The sequence below is a fragment of the Bos indicus genome, chromosome 19 (assembly GCF_029378745.1).
Source record: "Bos indicus isolate NIAB-ARS_2022 breed Sahiwal x Tharparkar chromosome 19, NIAB-ARS_B.indTharparkar_mat_pri_1.0, whole genome shotgun sequence".
NCBI classification, from domain to species: domain Eukaryota; kingdom Metazoa; phylum Chordata; class Mammalia; order Artiodactyla; family Bovidae; genus Bos; species Bos indicus.
Genome location: NC_091778.1, coordinates 59445011 through 59467395, shown reverse-complemented (window position 1 = coordinate 59467395; position 22385 = coordinate 59445011). Strand labels below are relative to the sequence as shown.

The window sequence follows — 22385 nt, the reverse complement described above, 5'->3', positions numbered from 1 at the left end:
GAAACGTTATGAGAGAGCAAGATGAGTCAGAATCAGAAAGATGTGACGACAAGAGCATGGTCAGACAGGAGAGACTGGAAGATGCTATGTCACTGACTTGACGATGGAGAAAAGGTCACGAGACAAGGGAGGTCGGTGGGCTCTAGAACCTGGAGGAGGCAAAGCAACAGGTTCTTCCCAGGAGCCTCCAGCAGGAACGCAGCCCTGCTGCCGCCTTGATTTTACCCCAGTTAGAACCAATGTGAACCTCTAATTTCCAGTGCTGTCGGATGATATATCTGAGTCGTTCTAAGCCACTGTGCTTGGGGTGCTTGTTACAGCAGCAACAGGAAACTCTTACAGCAGATAAAGGCACGTGTTCCTTTTTTTTTTTAGAGCAGTTTTATATTCACAGCCAAACTGAGCAGAAAGTACAGAGAATTCCCACATACTGCCTGCACCACACATGCACAGCCTCTCCACCATCCACATCCTTCACCGGGTGGGGCGTTTGTTACGATCAGTAAACGTACACCGGCACATGGTTATCACCCAAAGTCCACAGTCTACATTGGAGACGGCTCTCTGTGCTGTATATTCTGAGTTTGCGCAAAGCCACAAAGACGTGCATCTACTATTCTGGTGTCAGGACCGGCAGTTCCACGCCCTAGAACTCTCGTGCTCCGTCTGTTCATCTCTTCCGGCTCCCTGGCAACCCTTGGCAACCGCTAATCCTTTTACTGGCTCCACGGTTTTGGCTTTTCCAAAATGCCTTATAGCTGAAATTGTACAGTATTCAGCCTTTTCAAACCGGCTTCTTCCACTTAAGTCAAGTGCATTTAAGATCCTTCCACGTCTCTTCGTGGCTTGATAGCCCGTTTCTTTTTAGCACTGAATAATAGTCCATTGTCTGGATGGGCCCTGGTATTACTTATCTATTCACTTATCACAGGGCATCTTGGTTGCTTCCACGTTTTGGCAATTATGAATAAAACTGCTGTAATCATCCGTGTGCTGGCTTCTGTGCGGACGTAACTCTTCAGTTCGTTTGGGTAAACACCAGGGAGTGTGATTCCTGGACTGTATGATAAATCCTATAGATATATATATATTTTTTAAGATAATCCCTCAACATGGGTAGCTTCCTGGAAACTGTCAACACTAGCAAAGCTCCTTTAAATGTTGGGAAATTTTTTTTTTTTAATCTGTATGTAGTGACATATTAACTAGCTGATACAGAAGCAGGAAGTAGTGTATCTGATTAACCTTCAATTACCCCTAAGAAGCAGGGCCTGCAGGGGAGAGTCTAGAGATGGGGAGGTGGTAATCACCCGGCACAAGACTTCAGGGAATGAGCTCAAAAAAAAAAAAAAGTCATTACCCACCAGTCCCCTTCATGACTCCAGATGACAGGTACTGAAGATCCTCCCGCAGCCGCAACCCTGCTTAGAAAGACAAACGGGGCTACCAGTGCGCCAGGGAAGAACAAATCCGACCCCACACTGGGTCTGTTTTCTTTTCTTTTACCTTGTACGCGATTGCTTTTGCTGTAAGAACATTGCCCGTAGCCCAAAATATAGAGGAGAGTCCACTCTCAAGGCTCCGATCTTTATTTTTTTTTAATCTATTTATTTATTTCGTTTATTTGGCTGCACTGGGTCTTCAACGCTTTGTACAGGCTTTCTCTAGTTGCAGCGAGCAGGGGCTACTCTTCGCTGCGGTGGGTGGGCTTCTCATTGCAGGGACTTCCTCTGTTGCAGAGCGTAGGCCCTAAGGTGCGCGGGCTCCGGGTTGAGGTGAACCAGGTTCAGTTGCTCCTCGGCGTGTGGCATCTTCCGGATCAGGGAGGGAACCCATGTCCCCTGCACTCCCAGGAGGGCTCCTCGGCGTGTGGCTTCTTCCGGATCAGGGAGGAACCCATGTCCCCTGCACTCCCAGGCGGCGCTTAATCCCTGGACCACCAGGGAAGTTCTAGGCTCTAAAACACTTTTCCACTCAGAGAGAGATAAAAAGCTGCAGAACTGAGAATAACGTTTGTCTTTTTGGAGGTTTATAGGGACGTCGTGATTGACCTAAATAAATGGAGGCAAGAACAGCGGATTCTGACACCAGGAAGTTTGCAACAGCCACTCACACCCACTCCCCTTTTAATATAAAAGAATCCTGAATTCGGGTAAGATGGTTCTTTGGGACACTGGCCCACCATCTTCTCAGTCTACCAGTTTTCTGAACAAAGTCGCTATTCCTTGCTCCGACAACTCGTCTCTAGATTTACCGGCCTGCCATGCGCTGTACGAGCCTAGACTCGGTGACAGTGACCCCAGCCGGAAAGATGTCAAGTGGAGCCGCTCGGAGCCGCTACCCCAAAGAGCATGTCCTCCCTAGATTCCTCGCGCAGGGGGTCCCCAGGTCAGGCTCTGCATCTGCGGAAGCCAGAGACTGACCTCCCTGTTGCCCCTTCTCAGAAAGACACTCAAGGATGTGTTTACTCCATGAGATGAAGCAGTGAGACAAGAAAGTCAAGACAGGGGGAAAGGAATAAAGGGCATCTCCAGGCGGTGAGAAAAAAAAAAAAAAGTACATCAGAGCGACACTGCAACAGGCTCGGAGAACCAGACCCCAGATGGGAAGAGGGGCTGGAGGGCTCTGGGAAAAGGCAGACTGTAGAGCCCAGGAGGTTTGAATGCTCGTGGGGGAGAGTCTACAGTCCTCGGTGGGAGGCTAGTGGTGGATTAACAACGGGTGCCCAGAAAACTAGGCAAAGGGGAAAAAACAGAGATCACTGCCAACTCTGGAAAACACCAAATTGCACAAGAAAGGAAATAAGTGAATACCATTGACAGTCTTAACAATGTAAGCTATTGTTTGTTTCTTAACCAAGGTACTTAAATGCAAGGTTGAATATATACAACAGAAAACGTGCTCTTTAAAGTCTGGACAATTCAGGGGCACTGATGACACTCACAGTGTTGAGCAAGCATCAGCACAAAGTTCCAAAACCTTTTCACAGAACAGAAGCTCTGCAACCACGAAGAGGTAGCTCCCTGTCCCGTCTCCCTCCAGCCACTGGTAACCTCTAAGCTACTCTCTGTCTCTCTGAATTTACTTAATCTAGACACTTCATGAGGAGAAGGCAATGGCAATCCACTCCAGTAGTCTTGCCTGGAGAATCCCATGGACGGCGGAGCCTGGTGGGCTGCCGTCTATGGGGTCGCACAGAAATCGGGCACGACTGAAGCGACTTAGCAGCAGCAGCAGCAGCAGACACTTCATGGGGCTTCTCCAGTGGCTCAGCAGTAAAGAATCTGCCTGCAATGCGGAAGCCTTAGGAGACATGGGTTCAATCCCTGGGTCAGGAAGATCCCCTGGATGAGGGCATGGCCCCCACTCCAGTATTCTTGTCTGGAGAACTCCATGGACAGGAGAGCCTAGCAGGCTACAATCCACAGGGTCACAAAGAGTTGAACGGACTGAAGTGATCTACTGAATACCCATGCACAGACACTTCACACGCATGTCTGGCTTTTTTCACTGGGCATAATGCTTTCAAGGTTCATCCATGTTGTCAGAACTTCATTCCTTTTTAAGGCTGAACAATATTCCATTTTTAAGCTGTGACTATGAACTAACCTTAAAAAACACAGTGTCTCTTGTGTAGGATGGTGGGGGTCGGAGGGGGGTGGGGGGTGGAGATGGATAAGAGAACCAAATCCTCACCTTCCACACGAAGAAATCATGGAAGATTCTTAAAGCTGAAAAAGTCAAGAAACATCAGAGTAGGCATGCAGTTGAAAATGTGGAGGCAAAACAAGTGAAAAAACCAAACAGCTAAAATCGGTGTTCGCGCATCCCTATGTGGGAATTGGGGGTGGGGACAGTCATCAGACTTGCTTACTGTGAGCCCCACAAAACAACCTGATTTGTTAAACTATACACGAACATATCTTAGGGGAAATTTTAAAAAATGAATTGATAATATAATTTTAAAATATGTAAATATATAAGTAAATATTATAAATTTGTGATATGATAGTTTTTAACGTTTTGATCATAGAAGACCCTGATTCACAGTGAAGAGGATCCTGTGGACAAAAGTTCAATTTTCAGACAGGTGCCTGCACGACAGTGAGACACCGCTTGGCCCGTGTGTTTTTGTTAAAGGCTCCTAACTCACAGTCTGGACAAAAGGAAAAAAAAAAGGCCAAAAGGCACTTGCAGAGGAGGAGACATTTAAAATCAGCAGACAATCGGCTGTACTCAAAACGATCATTTTTTTTAGCTTAAAAAAAAAAAGAAATCAGCGGACACTTGCAAGCTGTTTCTCATGTTGCTTGAGAGTAAAATTCCATATTTCCCATCTGTAGTTCCCCAAACCCAGCAAAGCTCCTAGGATCCTTCTTCTCAAAATGCCAGAGGGATCCTACTCTATAATGCTATTAATTTCCCTCTGGTGTCAGGGGTACCAGCATAGCATAATCACAAACAGTAGCTAAACACCTAGCCCACAGCAGGCAGATCTTTTCATTTCTGCTTAAGTGCTCGTTTTAGGACAATTTCAGCTCTGGAAACATATGTGAAATTTGTGAAGAGCGTCTTGAGGGACACATCAGAATATTCTGGCTTGATGGGTGCGATTAAGCATTTCTTCTGTGACAGTGAAGACGGTTTAAACACTGGAGGAAAAGCCAAGCTACAAAACGAAATATCCCTCTTAATAAAAGAGGGGGAAGATATTATTGCACAGAGTTCACTGACAATACAATGAATATCAATGGCAGGTGGGGCAGTGGAGAGCTGACCACAACGCAAGCAGAGGGACGGGGAGGAAAGAAAACTCAGCAGGAAACCCTGCAAAACGAGGTCGCTCATGTTCATTCAACACTGAGTCACACATCAGAAGCCCACGGGGGGGTGGGGAGGGGCACATAAATGTTGCATTGAGTCAGCTCTCCAGTGCGGCACGTCAATTCTCAGTCATGACTCAGGCATGAATCAAATTCATATGGGGGCTCTATCTATACCTAATCTTTTATTTAAAAAAAAAAAAAACAACCCTCAAAATATACCAGCTTCTTGCAATTTTACAAAATTAAACCAAACAGCTCAGAATTATAATCATTTACATTCAGCTTCAATTACAGTTGTTGGTTGAGGCAGACCTGCCTGGGTGACCTAAGTCTTGCTGGCCACGCCCACCTGATGAAAATAATGGCAAAAGGCCTGGCCTACCAGCTGGTATGTAATTTCCAAACCAGGAAAAAGCACTGGAGCTTCAAAAAGAATCTACCCTGTGATCCACTGATCCCTCTCCTGGAGACCTGCCCCAAGAGAAATGAAAACAAATGTCCACACGAAGACTCAGGAGGGTTCAGAGCAGCTTCAGTCACAACCAAACCCAAATGCAAGAGCTCAAATATCCATCCACAGGAGAATGGACAAACCCACCGTGGTCCATTTATAAATGAAATACTCCCTAGCAATAAAAAGAGGAAAAAATACTGATGTCATGACACAGAGGAGTCGCCAACATTATACTGAGTGAAAGAAACCTGTATATAAACACACACACACACACATACACACAGAGCCCTACCCTGTATGATTCCTTTCAAGCACAAGAATATTTAAAACCCATCTATGGTACAGGCTTCAGGAGTATGTGAAATGTGACCTTCCAGATATTCAAGCTGGTTTTAGAAAAGCCAGAGGAACCAGAGATCAAATTGCCAATGTCCTCTGGATCATCAAAAAAGCAAGAGAGTTCCAGAAAGACATCTACTTCTGCTTTATTGACTATGCCAAACCCTTTGACTGTGTGGATCACAACAAACTGTGGAAAAGTCTTCAAGAGATGGGAATACCAGACCACCTTACCTGCCTCCTGAGAAATCTGTATGCAAGTCAAGAAGCAACAGTTAAAACTGGACATGGAACAACAAACTGGTTCCAAATTGGGAAAGGAGTATGTCAAGGCTATATATTGTCACCCTGCTTATTTAACTTACATGCAGAGTGCATCATGAGAAACGCTGGACTGGAGGAAGCACAAGCTGGAATTAAGAATGCCAGGAGAAATATCAATAACCTCAGATATGCAGATGATACCACCCTTATGGCAGAAAGCAAAGAAGACCTAAAGAGCCTCTTGATAAAAGTGAAAGAGGAGAGTGAAAAAGTTGGCTTAAAACTCAACATTCAGAATACTAAGATCACAGCATCCGGTCTCATCACTTCATGGCAAATAGATGGGAAAACAATAGAAACAGTGAGAGACTATTTTTCTGGGCTCCAAAATCATTGCAGATGGTGACTGCAGCCATGAAATTAAAAGACACTTGCTCCTCGAAAGGAAAGCTATGACCAACCTAGACAGCATATTAAAAAGCATGATGATGATGACCCGCTCAGTCGTGTCCGACTCTTTGCAACCCCATGGACTGTAGCCTATCAGGCTCCTCCGTCCATGGGATTTTCCAGGCAAGAGTACTGCAGTGGGTTGCCATTTCCTTCTCCAGGGATCTTCCCCACCCATGGACTGAACCCGGGTCTCCCGCATTGTAGGTAGATGCTTTTTTTTATCGTCTGATCTACCAGGGAAGCCATTAAAAAGCAGGGACATGACTTTGCCAACAAAGGTTCATCTAGTCAAAGCCATGGTTTTTCCAGTAGTCATGTATGGATGGGAGAGTTGGACTATAAAGAAAGCTGAGCACCAAAGAATTGATGCTTTTGAACTGTGGTGTTGGAGAAGACTATTGAGAATCCCTTGGACTGCAAGGAGATCCAACCAGTCCATCCTAAAGGAAACCAGTCCTGAATATTCATTGGAAGGACTGATGCTGAAGCTGAAACTCCAATGCTTTGGCCACCTGATGTAAAGAACTAACTCACTGGAAAAGACCCTGATGCTGGGAAAGATTGAAGGTGGGTGGAGAAGGGGACGACAGAGGATGAGATGGTTGGATGGCATCACCAGCTCAATGGACGTGAGTTTGAGCAAGCTCCGGGAGTTGGTAATGAACAGGGAAGCCTGGCGTGTTGCAGTCCATGGGGTCGCAAAGAGTAGGACACAACTGAGCGACTGAACTGAACTGATGGTGACAGAAATTACAAAGTGGTTGCCTGAGGAGAGGCAGACCTGACTTAGGTAACAGAAGCTCTTTCTGGGGTGACAGAAACATCTTCGATCCCATTTTGGGCAATGGGTAAACAGATGTATACAATTGTCAAAAGCCACGGGGTGGGAGGTGGGAGGGAGGTTCAAGGGGCAGGGACATATGTATACCTATGGCTGATTCATGTTGATGTATGGCAGAAACCAATACAACATTGTAAAGCAATTATCCTTTAACTAAAAAAATAATAATTAAAAGAGAAATCCATCGGGCTGACACTTGAAGATGTGTGCATATTATTACATGTAAATCATATTCACTTTCTTTAACTCTTAGGAAGGCCGCTCCAGATTCTAATGAACCACATTTGCACTGGAGATAGTCTCTTCTGTATCCAGGTTCCAGTGTGAAACTGGAGTGTTAAGTCGGTCAGTCGTGTCTGACTCCTTGTGACCTATGAACAGTAGCCCCTCAGGCTTCTCTGTCCATGGGATTCTCCAGGCAAGAATACTAGACGGGGGGTGTCATTTCCTTCTCCAGGGGATCTTCACGACCCAGGGATTGAACCCAGATCTCCTGCATTGCAGGCAGATCCTTTACCACTGAGCCATGACCTTAACTACACTTAAAATAAGACCATGATGCTCTGAACATTTAGACTCTTCATTTGAGTTCACCATTCCTCTGGCACAAACCCACTATGGTGAATACTGGAGAGGCGTCAGCATGCTCATTATTAATTCATCAGCCCTTACATTTGGAAGAACTCGATGACAGAGGACTCCCAGAATCCCTCAGCCTGCCAAAACTGTTAACTCCATGTAGACTAAGGAAAAGGGAGGTGGGGGTGTCCTCATCAAACCTCTTCACCAGCTGGTCCCCAAGAGAGTGAGAACGCCCTGCCGTCCAAAGCACCCTCTCCATGGCACCCAGCCACCAACCCATCAGCACCCTCTCGACTTCGGCCTGTAGATGGGCGGCTGTGCCAGCTGGTCAAGCTCCCCCACCCCACCCCATCGCTCGCCCCCGCTGGTCCAAGCTGCTCCAGACCTGGCTGGCAGTCAAAATCTGCCAGCACGTGACAGAGGAGAGCAGACTGAGCCGTCTGGCTCCATGGAGAGAGAGCTCCGAGGTCTCTTCGCTGGTTTTCTTCCAGAGGGGGGACGAACCCTCAAACTGCAGGCTCTGGGCGTCCCTCCAGGCTCGAAGGAAATCCTCAGGGCGGGCTTAAGGACGGGACTGTCAAGGTCAAGGAGAAGGAAGGATGCTGCCCCTCACTCCAAACACAATCACGATTCGTTTTCACCACACGTGAAAGCCTGGTTCTCAGAGTGTTTTCTGTCCTAACTCACCCGATGGATGTGGGAGACAGCCATTGGTACCCTAGCCCTGATCCTGGGGACATACAAAGGGTTCCAGAGTGATGGGGCAGAACCTCAAGAAGGGACTGGAGGGAGGAAGAAGACAAACCCCACCTAGGGCTACCTGACTTAGCAAACAAAAATAGTCAGTGTCCAAATATATCTGAATTTCAGATAAATAATGAATTTTTTAATTTGGTACAGGCTTCTACTAAACACAGCTTATTTGAAATTTTAATTGTACTGACCATCCTATATTTTACCTGTCAACCCTGGCTAGTACCACCAGCAATTCCAAGGCAGATCTGCCGTCTTTCCCTCTGTCTCTCTGTCTCTCTCTCTGAAAAGCAATACTGCAAAATTTCGGACGCTGACTGCAGCCATGAAATTAAAAGATGCTTGCTCCTTGGAAGGAAAGCTATGACAAAGCTAGACAGTGCATTAAAAAGCAGAGACATTACTTTGCCAACAAAGGCTGTATACTCAAAGCTACGGTTTTTCCAGCAGTCGTGTATGGATGTGAGAGTTGGACCATAAAGAAGGCAGAGTGCCAAAGAATTGATGCTTTTGAATTGCAGGGCTGAAGAAGACTCTTAAGAGTCCCTTAGACTGCAAGGAGATCAAACCAGTCAATCTTAAGGGAAATGAACTCTAAATATTCATTGGAAGGACTGAAGCTAAAGCTGAAGCTCCAGTATTTTGGCCACCTGATGTGAAGAGCCAACTCACTGGAAAAGACTCTCATGCTAGGAAAGATTGAAGACAAAAGGAGAAGGGGGCGACAGAGGATGAGATGGTTGGATAGTATCACTGACTCAATGGACATGAATTGGAGCAAACTCTAGGAGACCGTGGAGGACATGGAAGTCTGGTGTGCTGCAGTCCATGGGGTTGCAAAGAGTAGGACATGACTTAGCGATTGAACAAAAACAACAGTTAGTGGATGGAAGGCAGGACTCTGGAGTCAGACTACTTGGTTCCAATCCAAGGCCCAACTCTCTCTCCAAGCTCCCAACTGGGAGTCCTTGGGTGAGAGATCCATCTCTCTAGCATTACTGTTTCTTCATATGGAAAATGGAAATAGTAACAGAAATAATAATGACACTCAGAAGTGAAATGTAATTAATAACAACAACATTTACATAGAGATTTACTGGGCTTCCCTGGTGGCTCAGAGGTTAAAGCGTCTGCCCGCAATGCAGGAGACCTGGGTTCAATCCCTGGGTCGAGAAGATCCCCTGGAGGAGGAAATGGCAACCCACTCCAGTATTCTTCCCTGGAGAATCCCATGGGCGGAGGAGCCTGGTGGGCTACAGTCTACGTGGTCACAAAGAGTCGGACACGACTGAGCGATTTCACTTTCACCTTCACTTTACTGTCTGCCAGGAACTTTCTTAATCCTCTTGACAGTAAGAGTCAAGTTCTATCATTACCCCTATTTCAGAGATGGGGAAACTGAGGCACGGTGCAGTTAAGTCATTATTAACAATAGTAAGCGGCAGTCAAGATTCAATCCCAGCTGTGGAGTCCTTGACCATGACCTTGTCCCTGCGGTGGTGCTCGTCTCCTATAGAGTTATTTTAAGGATTCCATCCATCCCTCACGTGCTCAGCCATGTCTGACTCTTTGCAACCCCATGGACTGCAGCCCACCAGGCTCCTCTGTCCATGGGATTCTCCAGCAAGTATACTGGAGTGGGTTGCCATTTCCTCCTCCAGGGGATCTTCCCAATCCAGGGAATGAACCCAAGTCTCCTGCATTAAACGTGGATCCTGTACCCCCTGAGCTATCGGTGAACACGTTTTAAGGATTATATGCAATAAAGCATGTAAAACACTTAGCACAAAAACTAGCCTAGAGACTCTATAAATAATTGGTGCTGCGTATGCTTAAAATTTATCTCTATTTTTCCTATAATAATAGTAAGTCATTGGAGAAAATAACCAAACAGGAAAAAAAAAATGAAGGCTCTCAGGGGGAACCAAGGGATTCAGAGAGACAATGACTGTTAAGACAAAAACCTATCATTACTATCAGACAGGCGTGAAGGCATTGACGACATCCACAAAAAAGCACAGGCTGCTAGAGAGAAAACAAACCAAAAACAGGGAGAACGAGAAACTGTTCTCAGAACTGGGAATGCTGAAGACAGCAGCAACAGGAGAAACGTTTGCTCTTCTGATGGAGGTAAAGGCGATGAAACTTCCCACCATGCAGAATAAAACTGCAAAGGTTTTATAAGAAACAGAAAGAAAAGAGAGAGGAAAATGAGACACTCGGTCCAGGAAGTCCAATAGCCAACTAATAAGACTAATAAAAAGACAACAGAGAACCAGAGGGGGAACTATTTAAAGGAACATCAAATAGCATTTACCAGAACCAGAGGGCGCTGGTTTCCAAATCAAGATATGGCAGATACAGTACGCAAATATACCTAGAAATGTGGGAGAAAGTTTCTCAAGAAACAGACAGAAGTGGTTCCTTCTTAAAAGAGAATGGGGCCATGGAGGGGGGTGGCGGTGGATGGGGGAACTGCCTTTTTCTTTTTCTTTGTAAGCCTTCTATTAACATGTGCTCTTAGTAAATCAGTGCAACTATTAACTTTGAAAACAATAAATGATGATTCCAAAAATCGAGCCCCACGTAAATGTCTAAGAAGTCGTTAGTAAAGGATACCATAGTTATGTGAGGTTTGAAAGTGTTAGTCACTCAGTTGTGTCTGACTCTTTGCGACCCCATGGACTGTGTAGCCCACCAGGCTCCTCTGTCCATGGGATTCTCCAGGAAAGAATACTGGAGTGGGTTGCCATTCCCTTCTCCAGGGGATCTTCCTGACCCAGGGATCAAACCCGGGTCTCCTGCAATGCAGGCAGATTCTTTACCATCTTATCCCTCAATAAAGATGAAAAAAAATATTATGGCCAATTTGTATAAGGAAGTACCATGCAACCCCCAAAACAACGAGAAAAGGCTCAGGTTTATCGTGAAAGAAAGCATTTTTAAACACTATGCATGGTATGATCCCATCTTTTGAATGATGTGTAAATGAAGAGAAGTACAGAAGAGCACACTGCTGAGAAGAGACACTCGGAGGCATCATCTAGGAATGAATAGGAGGGATGCATAGTAATACTGAGGACCACAGAAACTGGAGAAAAATTCTTCCAAAACCGTAACACTCCGGGCTTCCCTGGTGGCCCGGGGTTAAGAATCCGCCTTGCAATGCAGGGGATGTGGGTTCAGTCCCTGGTCCAGGAACTGGGATCCCACACACCCTGAAGCAACTACAACCGAGCATCGCAACCACCGAGGCCGTGACCCACAGCTAGGGAGCGCGCGCACAGCAACGGACGATCCTTCATGATGCAAGGAAGGACAAACACAGCCAGATAAATAAACAGCTTTAAAACCTGTGATACCCATTACACTGATCTGTGTCTGTGTGTGCTCAGGTGCTCAGTCGTGTCCCACTCTTTACAACCCCATGGACTGCAGCCCACCAGGTGCCTCTGTCTATATGGATTCTCCAGGCAAGAATACTAGAGTGGATTGCCATACCCTCTTCCAGGGGATCTTCCCGACCTAGGGATCAAACCCAGGTCTCCCACATTGCAGGTGGATTCTTTACCATCTGAGCCATGAGGCAAGCCCAAGAATACTGGAGTGGGTAGCCTATCCCTTCTCCAGGAGATCTTCCTGACCCAGGAATCAAACTGCAGTGTCCTGCATTACAGGCGAATTCTTTACCAGCTGAGCTTCCAGGGAAGCCTGCACTGATTTATATCAATCCCAAATTCCTCATGTATCCTCCACCATTTCCCTGATATGACATAATAGTGACCTACAGGCACTGGACATTTGCAATGTGCCAACCACTCTGCTAAGTGCTTCAGATATATTTACTCATTTCATCTACACAGCAACCCTGTGATGGAGACCATCCTATGAGATCTGTTTTACAGATGAGGAAACTGAGGCTTACAAAGTGGAAGTTAACTGGCCCAAGCTCACACAGCTAATAAGCTGAGAAATCAGGACCAAACCCAAGCAAGCTGACTCCAGGGCTCACGGTCACACCAGCGTGCACGTGCGCTAGCAAAAAGGCAGTACGTCTCGGTGCCCGGTGGCCCCTGCCCCGAGCTCAACCCACAGGGCTGATGGCTTGCGACATTTCCTGGCATGACTGCATCCTGAGAACTTCATCATAATTAAATCGCGGGGAAATTTTCAAAGTGCTTCAGAGATGTAATGAGTTTACATTCAATTAGTTTCTTCCTTCATTGGGAGAATCAGAAAGACCGATTTCCTTACAGACTCCACAGGGAGGATTTCTCACTGCCTATTTGGAGATTTCATTCTGAGGTTCCAGGGATATAAATCAGCGCACACAGAATATCTGGAGAAACGGGGCTGGACTTAAAGGCAGCCAACTTCAAAGAAACCCTCAAACAAACGTGCCATGCTCATTTAACACATTTCAAAAGTATCGTTTAGAACTCTGTACTAAGGACCAAGCCTCAACAGTAAAAACAGCAGCTCCTGTCTTCTAGGGGAGCTACAGATGCTTGTCAAAAGGTACTAAATTCCAGCTTAGAGGGGGCTGAGAGATAATGATGGAAGAAATGAGATGCTAAATTTCCCTAAGGAGCAAATTTCTGATGGCAAGGATCGGGAGGGACCAGGCTCCCAGAGGGACACAGCAGGCAAACCCTGAGGGCTTTCAGAACTGAGTCCATAATGAGAGCCAAGGTGCGTTAAGGAAAGGCAAACTCCCCAGAGTAACTGGTGACATATTTTCAACTCAACCCCCCACAGTACCAAGCGCACTCCTGCTCCGAGCCAGTCTGGATGCTAGCTATCTCCAGTAGGAAGGGGAAACCCCTCTCCAGGGACTTCATGAGGTGAGGTCACATCTAGGGTACCCCACACGGATTCACGAAATGTGGGTGTGAAAACATTCAGGCACAGTAAAGCTCTCAAAGGAAGTATAGATCTATGGGGGAGGGGGGAATAAAGACTTATCCTTCTTCATCCATCCACCCATCTATTCATCTATCCATGCACCAATCATCCATCCATGTCTATCCATCTATCCATCCATCCACCTACTTGTTCATCCATCTATTCATCCATCCATCTACCCATGCATGTATCCATCCATTTATCTTATCCATCCATCCATCCGCTCGCCTACCTACCCATCTATCCATCCATCCACCTACCTGTTCATCCCTATATCCATCCATCTACCCGCCTTTTCATTCATCCATCTATTCATCCATCCATGAGTCACCCATCCATTCATCCATCTATCCATACATCTACCCATCCACTACCCATCCATCCATTCATTTGAGCATTTTTTCATCTGTTTACTGATTCAAAAAAATAATATTGAGAGCCTTCCACACGTTAGGGGTACTTCCTTAGACTCTTCCCTGATTCTTCTCTTTTTGAAACTGCACTGCACAGGACTCCCCCCGCCCACCAGGGCCCTCTCTACTCTCCCCGTTTCCTTTATTCTTCTCCATCACATGTATCTCTGTCAGACACACTGTAAGTTTCACTGCAGAGTTTATCATGTGGCTCTCAGCTAGAATAGCAGTTCTAGGAGGGCGGGAATTTTTGTTTGCTTTGCTTACTGTTTTATCCCCAGTGGCTAAAGCAGTGCCTGGCACACCCTGGGTGGGGGAGTCTGGGGGGAAGTATCTGGAGGACCACTGGAGGCTCCCTTCTTTTCCCCTCCGGCCTTAAGCCTCCCGTGCACAAGTCAGACAAAGGAGTCCACCGTGGGGCAGAGAACACTCCTCACTGTTATATGCAGATAACAAAACAAGCTACAGGACTACTGGGGGTCAGACGAGGTCACGGATGGGAAAGGGTTTTGAAAAATATGAAGCCATAAATCAATGTCTCAGAATAGTATTTGGGGCTTACGAGCTCCTAAGATGCAAGTGTTCTCTGAAGTTAGCACACAGACACCCCTCTGCCCATGGGTTCCTTGATGCATAATTACAAAGTGCTGCACACAGCGGAATCGGTAATCTACTTAAAGCTTATGCACAGGCAATGACTCCGTGCCCCTTCCTCCACTTTAAATACAATACTAATCCATTTTCCCCTCGTTTATGCCTGTAACAGATATATATTCTTTCCACCCTCCTGGAGAACTAACTCACTTAGCCCCAGGGCTGTCGTGGTTGATTTCTCCACAGAAGACCAGAAACAGTTTCAGAAGCAGAAAGATTTCAAAAAAAAAAAACTCCTATAGCAGAAAAAGGAGAGAAAGAAAATCCATGGCAGGTAAGATGAACCCTCCCCCCACACACTGCTTGTCAACTGCACGATTCTCTAGGGCAGCTGAACCTCCACTGGGCATGATGGTTCTATTCTGTGAGGCATCGGCTCCTGGCCTCCAGCCAGAGTCAGATGTGGGGATTAAAAGGCAGGGCAGCCTGACGGCAAAGATCAGCTTCCATGGGCAAGCTATTAAAGTGTTTGCCGTCCTGGTATTTCGGTCTCTCTTGGCTCCAGAAGGCACAGAAGCATTACACAGTCATGACTGGACTTTTCCTCCCATCGTGGAAGAAGGGAAGGATCTCAGTCTCGGTGGAGCCCTGAGATGCTCGCCTGGAGGTTACAGGACTTGCCGCTAATCACGCAGATTGTAAGGAGCTAGAAATGCAACCCAGGGCTCACGACTCCCAGGCCCAGGCCCAGGCCCAGTGCTCTCTCTACCACTGTGTTGGCTCAGAGCCTGCCTCCTGGCCTCAGCTGCCTGGAAAAAAAAAAAACAGCACTCCTGAGGCCGGACTCCTTGGGATGGGAGCCATCGGGATGGAGGTCCTACCTCCATCCTGCACCCCGACGCTGAGGCCAATAGCCTCTCCAGTCCCTGAGAAAGCAGCCAGCAAGGATGCTCAGCCCAAGATTACAGCTCCTCTGAGCTCTGCATGTCTCACCACCCTGGGCAGGGACAATGAGATAATAAAAACCTCAGCCTGGCACCACCCCAGTGCACTGCCCACACACTCACCCGAGACATGCCAGGTCGGGCTTTCTCTTCATCTGTCTCACCCTCAGCAAAAAGCTGTTTAAATCCATAACTTACAGTCATCCAGTGAGGCGGGACTCACCTACAAAGAGGGAAGAAGGTCGATCCCTGAATTTAGAAGGACATTCTGGGGGATGTCCCTGGTGGTTGAGCGGTTAAGAATTCGTCTCCAATGCATGGGATGCGCGTTTGATCTTTGGTTGGAGAACTGACATCCCCCATGCTCTGTGGCATCTAAGCCCAAGCCACAGCCAGAGAGAAGTCCACATGCCACAAAGATCCATGCAGCTAAATGAAGAAATCTTAAAAGGGGGGGGGGGGGGGGTGGTGGAAAAGGATATTTTGGAATTCAAAAAAAAGAAATCAAAGTAACACAGGTGCAGGATAATGAAACCAAGAAATGCAGAAGCATGGAATACTAAAAAAAAAAAAGCAAACAAACAGTATTTGGCCCAAGTTTATTCCAAATCCACAGCTTGGATGTACCCACTCATGAGAGGCCAAGAGTCCTCTACACACACAGAGATTCTGGGGAGATCACATGACTAGCCACAGACTGCCACCTCACTCTATAGCTAATTCTTGCTTCTAGAACAATGTAGCCCTTGTACTGAGAAGAACGGAGCCCTTTCCTCCCAGGACACCAGAACACCTATGACTAATCCGGCCCACCAAGGCTCCGCTTCTCTGCTGCTTGCAGAGCACAAACGAAGCCTCACTGGCTCTTTGAATTTCTTCCTTGGGTGTTTCAGGTAACAAATGGAATGGAAACGCACAGAGCCGGCACTTGGTCTCACTGGGGGGGATGGCCAGAGGAAGGCTGGAGGCGCTAGGGAAAACAAGACACGGGGAGACGTGGTGAGGCGGTCCAGGGGTCGCTGGACGAGGGCAGTGCCCAGCCCTGGCCAGCGAACGCGTGACATCCCCACAGGAACAGGAATTAGCCTTCAGGGACGCACACATAACCCGAGTCAGGCCAGCGGCTCGCTGCCTGTGAACCTCAACCCCAAGCGCTGGGGAAGACCTCGCTCCTCTGGACCTGAACCTGAGAGGATGTGGACAGACTACTGAAAATGGAGCTTCACGGGGACTTCCCTGGTGTCCAGGGGCGAAGACCCTGCACTTCCAAAGCAACGGGCCTGGGTCGACCCCTGGCTGGGGAACTAAATCCCACATGCAGCCCCCCCCCAAAAAAAAGGAAAAAAGAAAGTAAAGCCGCACGAAGCAAAGCAGGGCCAGGAGATGGAAAAAAGCATCCCAGCATCGGCCTTTGATCCAAAATTAAAGGATTCTGAGGCTGGTTCTGTGCCTGGATATCTTAATTGCCTGGACCAATACATGTCTTTTCTTCCTTGTGCCAGAGTGAATTGGCTTTTCACCATTCATGCCCCCCCAAAGCCCCTGATAGATGCAAAGAGACGGATGGACTTATTTTTTATTGTGCACCCTTTAGTATTACTTGAATTTCTTACCAAGTTCATGTATCACTCCTTCCTTTCAAAAGAAACTAACATATATATATACACACATACAGAAAACGCACGCCTAGAAAGTAAGTCAATGATACTGTTAGGGCTCAAAGTCCTCTCTGCACTGCTTTGTGTGACCAAGAGTGCTAACTGCCTGCTCAGGTCCCACTGTCCTCTCTCCTTCAGTAACAGAATCCCAATGTAAAGGCCACGAATCTTAGCCTTCCATGCACCTAGAGAGGTCTTACCAGTAAGTGCTGGCCAATGAGTTGTAAATGGACCTGTCATGCAAGACCTGCAAGGAACCTCCCTCCTTCCTGCCATTCTGCTGCCCAGAAGGCAGATGTGATGGCCTGATCTATAGCAGCTACTTTGGGCCAGAAAGACGAAGGCTCCCATCTGGGGCAAGGTGATGAACAACAGAGGAGTCTAGATCCCTGGTGACTCCATGGAACTACGTTCCCAGCCACGGTCTCCAGATTTCTTCTACATCAGAGGAGGCTTTCTTACTTAAGCCGCTATTTTTGGGGTTTCAGTTACACTCAGTCAAACCTCATCCTAATGGATACAGAGCGAGCAGCAAGAAGCGTCACCATCAGTACAACTAGCTGTAGGTGTCTGGTTGCCATGGAAACCACCCCAACACACAGATTCCAAAGAACAAACCACTCAGATGAGAAAAGCCTGGTGTAAACCTAAGAGACACCCCCCCAACATCTCCCCATTTCTAGGAGAATCCCCCTCAGCCCAAAAGACAGGATGGTGAAGCTGGGTTCTCTGACTACCCCAGGGGAGGAACCCCCGGAATACAATACTTGTGAAGTGCTTGAACTTCCTCAGCTGCCTTCACGATCAAACGATGGCCAAGTCCCTGAGCTCCCCAGCAAGGATGTCTCTCACTCTCTCCCTTCCCAACTCCTCTGCGTCCGCCCAGAGTCAAGGCCACGGATAAGTCCAGGCATCACATGTAGATTATTAATGCAAGAGCCTCCAGCCTGCCTGTCTGCCCATGGCCTGCATCCTCCTACACACTCCCTGTGGCCACGCTGTCTGCTACCCACAGAAGACACTTCCTGAGAGCAGTGCTCTGATGTCAACCTCTCAAAAACCTCCAGGGTCTCCCCGTCAATCTAGAGAACAGGACACAAACTCCCTTCCATAGGACTCCAGGTTGTTCACACCTGAGCCCCGACTTACCTTTCCAGCGTCACCTACCAACCAAGCCCATCGCCACCCTGTACTTTTCTCTCTGCACTTCCAACTTGCTGCTGCTTATACCTATAACTCATTTCCTTTCCCTGCTCACTCCCTGGGCTTCCCTGGTGGCTCAGACGATAAATAATCTGCCTGCAATGCCGGAGCCCTGGGCTCAGTCCCTGGGTCGGGAAGGTCCTCTGGAGCAGGAAACAGCAACCTGCTCCAGGCTTCTTGCCTGGGGAGTCCCCCGGACAGAGGAGCCTGGTGGGCTGCAGTCCACGGGGTTGGACACGACTGAGTGACCGAGCACACAGGCACGAACACACGCACCCTCCCCACCCCAAACTCTGCCTGTCCTTCCAATCTGAGCTTCAGCCACAGAAAAAGTCCTATTTCCCCAACTAGAAAGAACCTCCCTGTTCCCGGGTTCCCATCACCCTCTGTCAATTAGCTTCTTACAACCACACACTGAACCGTCTCTTGATTCCAGGTGACTGTGACCTGTCTGTCCTAACCCACCCTAAACCCCCCGCAGGGAGGGGGACACCTTACTTCCTGCCATACCCCGCCCCCCAAGTATACAGTAGGTGCTCAGGAAATGGTGGATGGGTTGGTCTGAAGACAACTGTCTCCTTGCTCCACCTTCTGGGCCATGACAAAGGGCTTTTCTGTGAGGAGATCACGTGTCTGGCTATCTCTGAACTCACACTGGCCTTTGACAAAGCCTGGATTATTCCCTCCTCTCCCCTCCTTGTGAACAAGGGACCAGGGAAAAGCAGGAACCCGCCACCCAATAGCAGCCCTGGCACAAAGCGCTTAAGTGAATAATGTGTGTAGATCTGGTCCTGGCAGTAAGGTCTAAAGGATAAAACTTTTAAAAAAATATTTCCTTGGCTGCACAGGGTCTTAGATGAGGCGTGTGGGCGCACTGCTCCCAGGCATGTGAGATCTTAGCTCTCCAACCAGGGATAGAACTCTTGCAAGGCGGATTCTTAACCACAGCACCAGGTCTTAGCTGCGGCATGTGGGATCTAGTTCCTGTTAGTTCCCTGAACAGAGATTAAATCCAGGCTCCCTGCATTGGCAGCATGGAGTCTTAGCCACTAGACCCCCAGGGAAGCCCCTTAAAGGATAAAACATAACCAATACTAACTTTTATCCCTTGCACTCAGAGTATCTTACAAAAGAGCTGACACTTGATAAAGGTTATTTTAATGTGATTTGTACTAAGATGCCTATGAAAAACAAAGTTAGCTACTCTCTCTTTTTTTTAAATTTCAGCCGATGACGTTTAGATAAGTTTCTAAGAAACTAGCTAAACACTCAATTAGATCATCCCTCCCATCCCCCCAAAAAGTGTATAAAGTCTTTCTTGGCAAACATCTTTGGGAACAAGCTGTGCTCCCACCATCTGCGTGCCCTGGGTGAAACATCACCCTGTCTGATGGCAGCGGGTGCCTGAGATGACTTCCAGAAGGGTCCACCAGTCCAGAGATTTTTTTTTCTTTCAGACACAATACATGATCCAAGGAGGACAGTGAGTGCCTCAAAGAGAATCTAAACTCAGGCTCGAGGTCTCAAAGCAGTAGAGCCTGCCTCCCATCCTTTTGCAAATGCCAAGGAGACCCAAGAAAGAGCTGGAGTTCCCAGATGGCAGATGCCCACTATTGCCTGACCAATTGGAAAGCATACCTTTCTCGTACAACGACTGCTGCCTCCCGACCCAGGTTGCTACCAAAACCAACCAGCCTCGGGCACCAACTGCCAAGCGCGTGGTGGACCCTGTCACGGCAGCCTCCCCAGAGATCAAAGACAGTAGCCTCCTCCTGGGCTCCCCGTCCAAGTCCTGGACGTCCAGTGTTCCTCTAACCATCCCCCCAACCCTACGTGCTGGGTCAGCTGCATGCTCAGCCCCACAGCTGCATGGAGCCTCTGAAGGGAATCGGCTTTTTCCAAACACCAGCTCATCCTTCGCTAAACCATGGTTCCCATCAGAACACAGGTTCTTGAGGAACTCCCTGGAGGACATCAGGTGGTTAGGGCTGCACACGTCTGCCACTGAGGGTGCAGGTTCGATTCCTGGTCGGGGAAGTAATAGCCTACAAGCTGTGCTGAAGCACAGGCAAAAAGGACCAGGGCTTCTCACCTTTGACTGCACCTCGCCATCACCCTGGGTGGGTGCGGGGGAACCCTACGAACTACTGAAGCTTCATCCCACCCCCAGAGATTCTGATGCATCGAGTCCAGGGTGTGTCCAGGGCACTGGGGCTTTCACATCTCTCCAGGTGACTCTAATGTGCAGCCAGGGTGGCAAACCACCATGTCAGAAGCGAGGGAGCTTCCCCAAAGCCTGAATCAAACCATCCCTGGAATCAAACCATCAAGGATGCTGGGCCAAGTCAGCTCACTCTGCTAAACCAGAGATGCCAAGGACAGTAGCAAACTGGAGTTTGGTTTGAGCTGGGACCCCTGGCTTTATTTCACCATTTTAAATGACACACGCTCACCCAGGGCCATCCGTCTAGATGGCCACAGGCCGCCTTATGCGACAAGGACAATGGAGCAAAAGGGTCCACGTAACTCATTCCACTTCACTGCAAAGCTGTTTCCCTGGAGATTCTTAAAGGTCTGCCTCCAGCAAAGGGGAGTGGTGATGTCGACTTCAGGAGGGAAGGCTGGGCCCCCTTGGGGAGTGTCCACCACAAACCCACGCCCCCAGAAAACCCCCCAACTCGGGAGCCCTGGACGCTCCAGGGAGCATCCAAGACCTCCAGCCTGGCTGGGGCCCTGTCTGGACAGCACAGAGCTGCGGTCCCCGTGGTCCATCAACCGCCTGCAGCTACACCCGGGGTCAGTGAACTTGGGGGAGAAGCCAGAGAGCAAATATTACAGCACCTCGGGGCTGCCGCTGTAATGCCGGAGCAGCCGCAGGTAACGTGTGGACCCACGGGCGCGGCTGGGATCCAACAAATCTCCAGTGACAAGAACAGACAGTGGAAAAGCAGACAGACAGTGGGCTGGGCGTGGGCCGCGGGGGGCTGGGCTCATCCCTACCAGACCAGACCTTCCCTAAACACAGAGACCGTCTCCCCCGGCGCGCCTTCTTATGCGCAGCGCTTGACACGGTGCCTGGAACACAGCAGGTTCTCCACAAATGAAAGGAAGGCAAGAAGGAAGGGTAGGGGAGAGAGAGAGAGAGAATGGGAGGAAGGCAGGGAAAGAGGGATGAAGGGAGAAAATGAGCCCATCTTAAAGGAGTATCTACTGAACACCTACCCATTCCTACAGAGAATCCGTAAGACTTACTGTGACTTTGGGATGCTCACATCTGACTATTTCAAGCCTCCCAAGGTCCTTTTCTCATACTGCCTGTGCGTTTCTCCAGGCAAGAATACTGGACTGGGTTGCCATTTCCATCTCCAGTTCATAAAGAAGACTGAGTGCCTAAAAAATTGATGCTCTCTAACTGTGGTGCTAAAGTAGACTCTTGAGAGTCTCTTGGACAGCCTGGAAATCAAACCAGTCAGTCCTAAAGGAAATCAACGATGAATATTCATTGGAAGGACTGATGGTGAAGCTGCAGCTCCAATACTCTGATCACCTGATGCAAAGAGCCAACTCATTGGAAAAGACCCCAGTGCTGGGAAAGATTGAAGGTGGGAGAAGGGGACGACAGAGGATGAGATGGTTGAATGGCATCAGTGATTCAATGGACATGAATTTGAGCAAACTCCAGAAGATAGTGGAAGACAGAGGAGCCTGGTGGGCTATACTCCATGGGATTGCAAAGAGTGAGACACGAAGCGACTCAACAACAGTAACATCAAAGGCCCGTTTTAATCTCCTGCTGGTCACTTATGTACAATCCCACCCTCTCGCTCATGGGAACAGGGAAGGATCCCCCCAAACACGGCGGAACAGGTATCCCCAGGGAGTGACAGTGCCCCGGCCCAGTCGACACAGTCGGCCCAGGAGGGCAAGGAAAGGCAGAGGGAGAGGGCAGGAAGCAGGGGGGGCCGTGAGACTGGAGGCCGCCTGAGGGTGAACGTGGGGAAGGAGAGCGGATGCGCTGAGACGGGGCAGGGCGGTAACAGCGTCCGGGGCGGGGCGGGGGGCGGCGCTGGGCAGGATCAAGGCCGCCCCTCCCATATGCTCAAGCACGTGGGCTCCTCCACCGACAGAATGCTGTGCGCTCCCATCAGCGCAGAGA

The 22385-nt window shown here is 48.4% G+C and overlaps 1 protein-coding gene across 4 annotated transcripts in view; it reads right to left on the bottom strand.

Annotated features, from left to right (window-relative positions):
* The window catches only part of SLC39A11 (solute carrier family 39 member 11), a 289518-nt gene that overhangs the window by 246194 nt on the left and 20939 nt on the right, over nucleotides 1-22385 (bottom strand). The window contains exon 2 of one of the 4 annotated variants that reach the window (XM_070774169.1): nucleotides 15492-15591. The exons of the other annotated variants lie outside the window; for them this stretch is intronic. Coding sequence (XP_070630270.1) covers nucleotides 15492-15572 — 81 coding nt within the window. The 5' untranslated portion in view covers nucleotides 15573-15591. The remainder of the gene's footprint in view (nucleotides 1-15491; nucleotides 15592-22385) is intronic. 4 annotated transcript variants of the gene reach the window in all.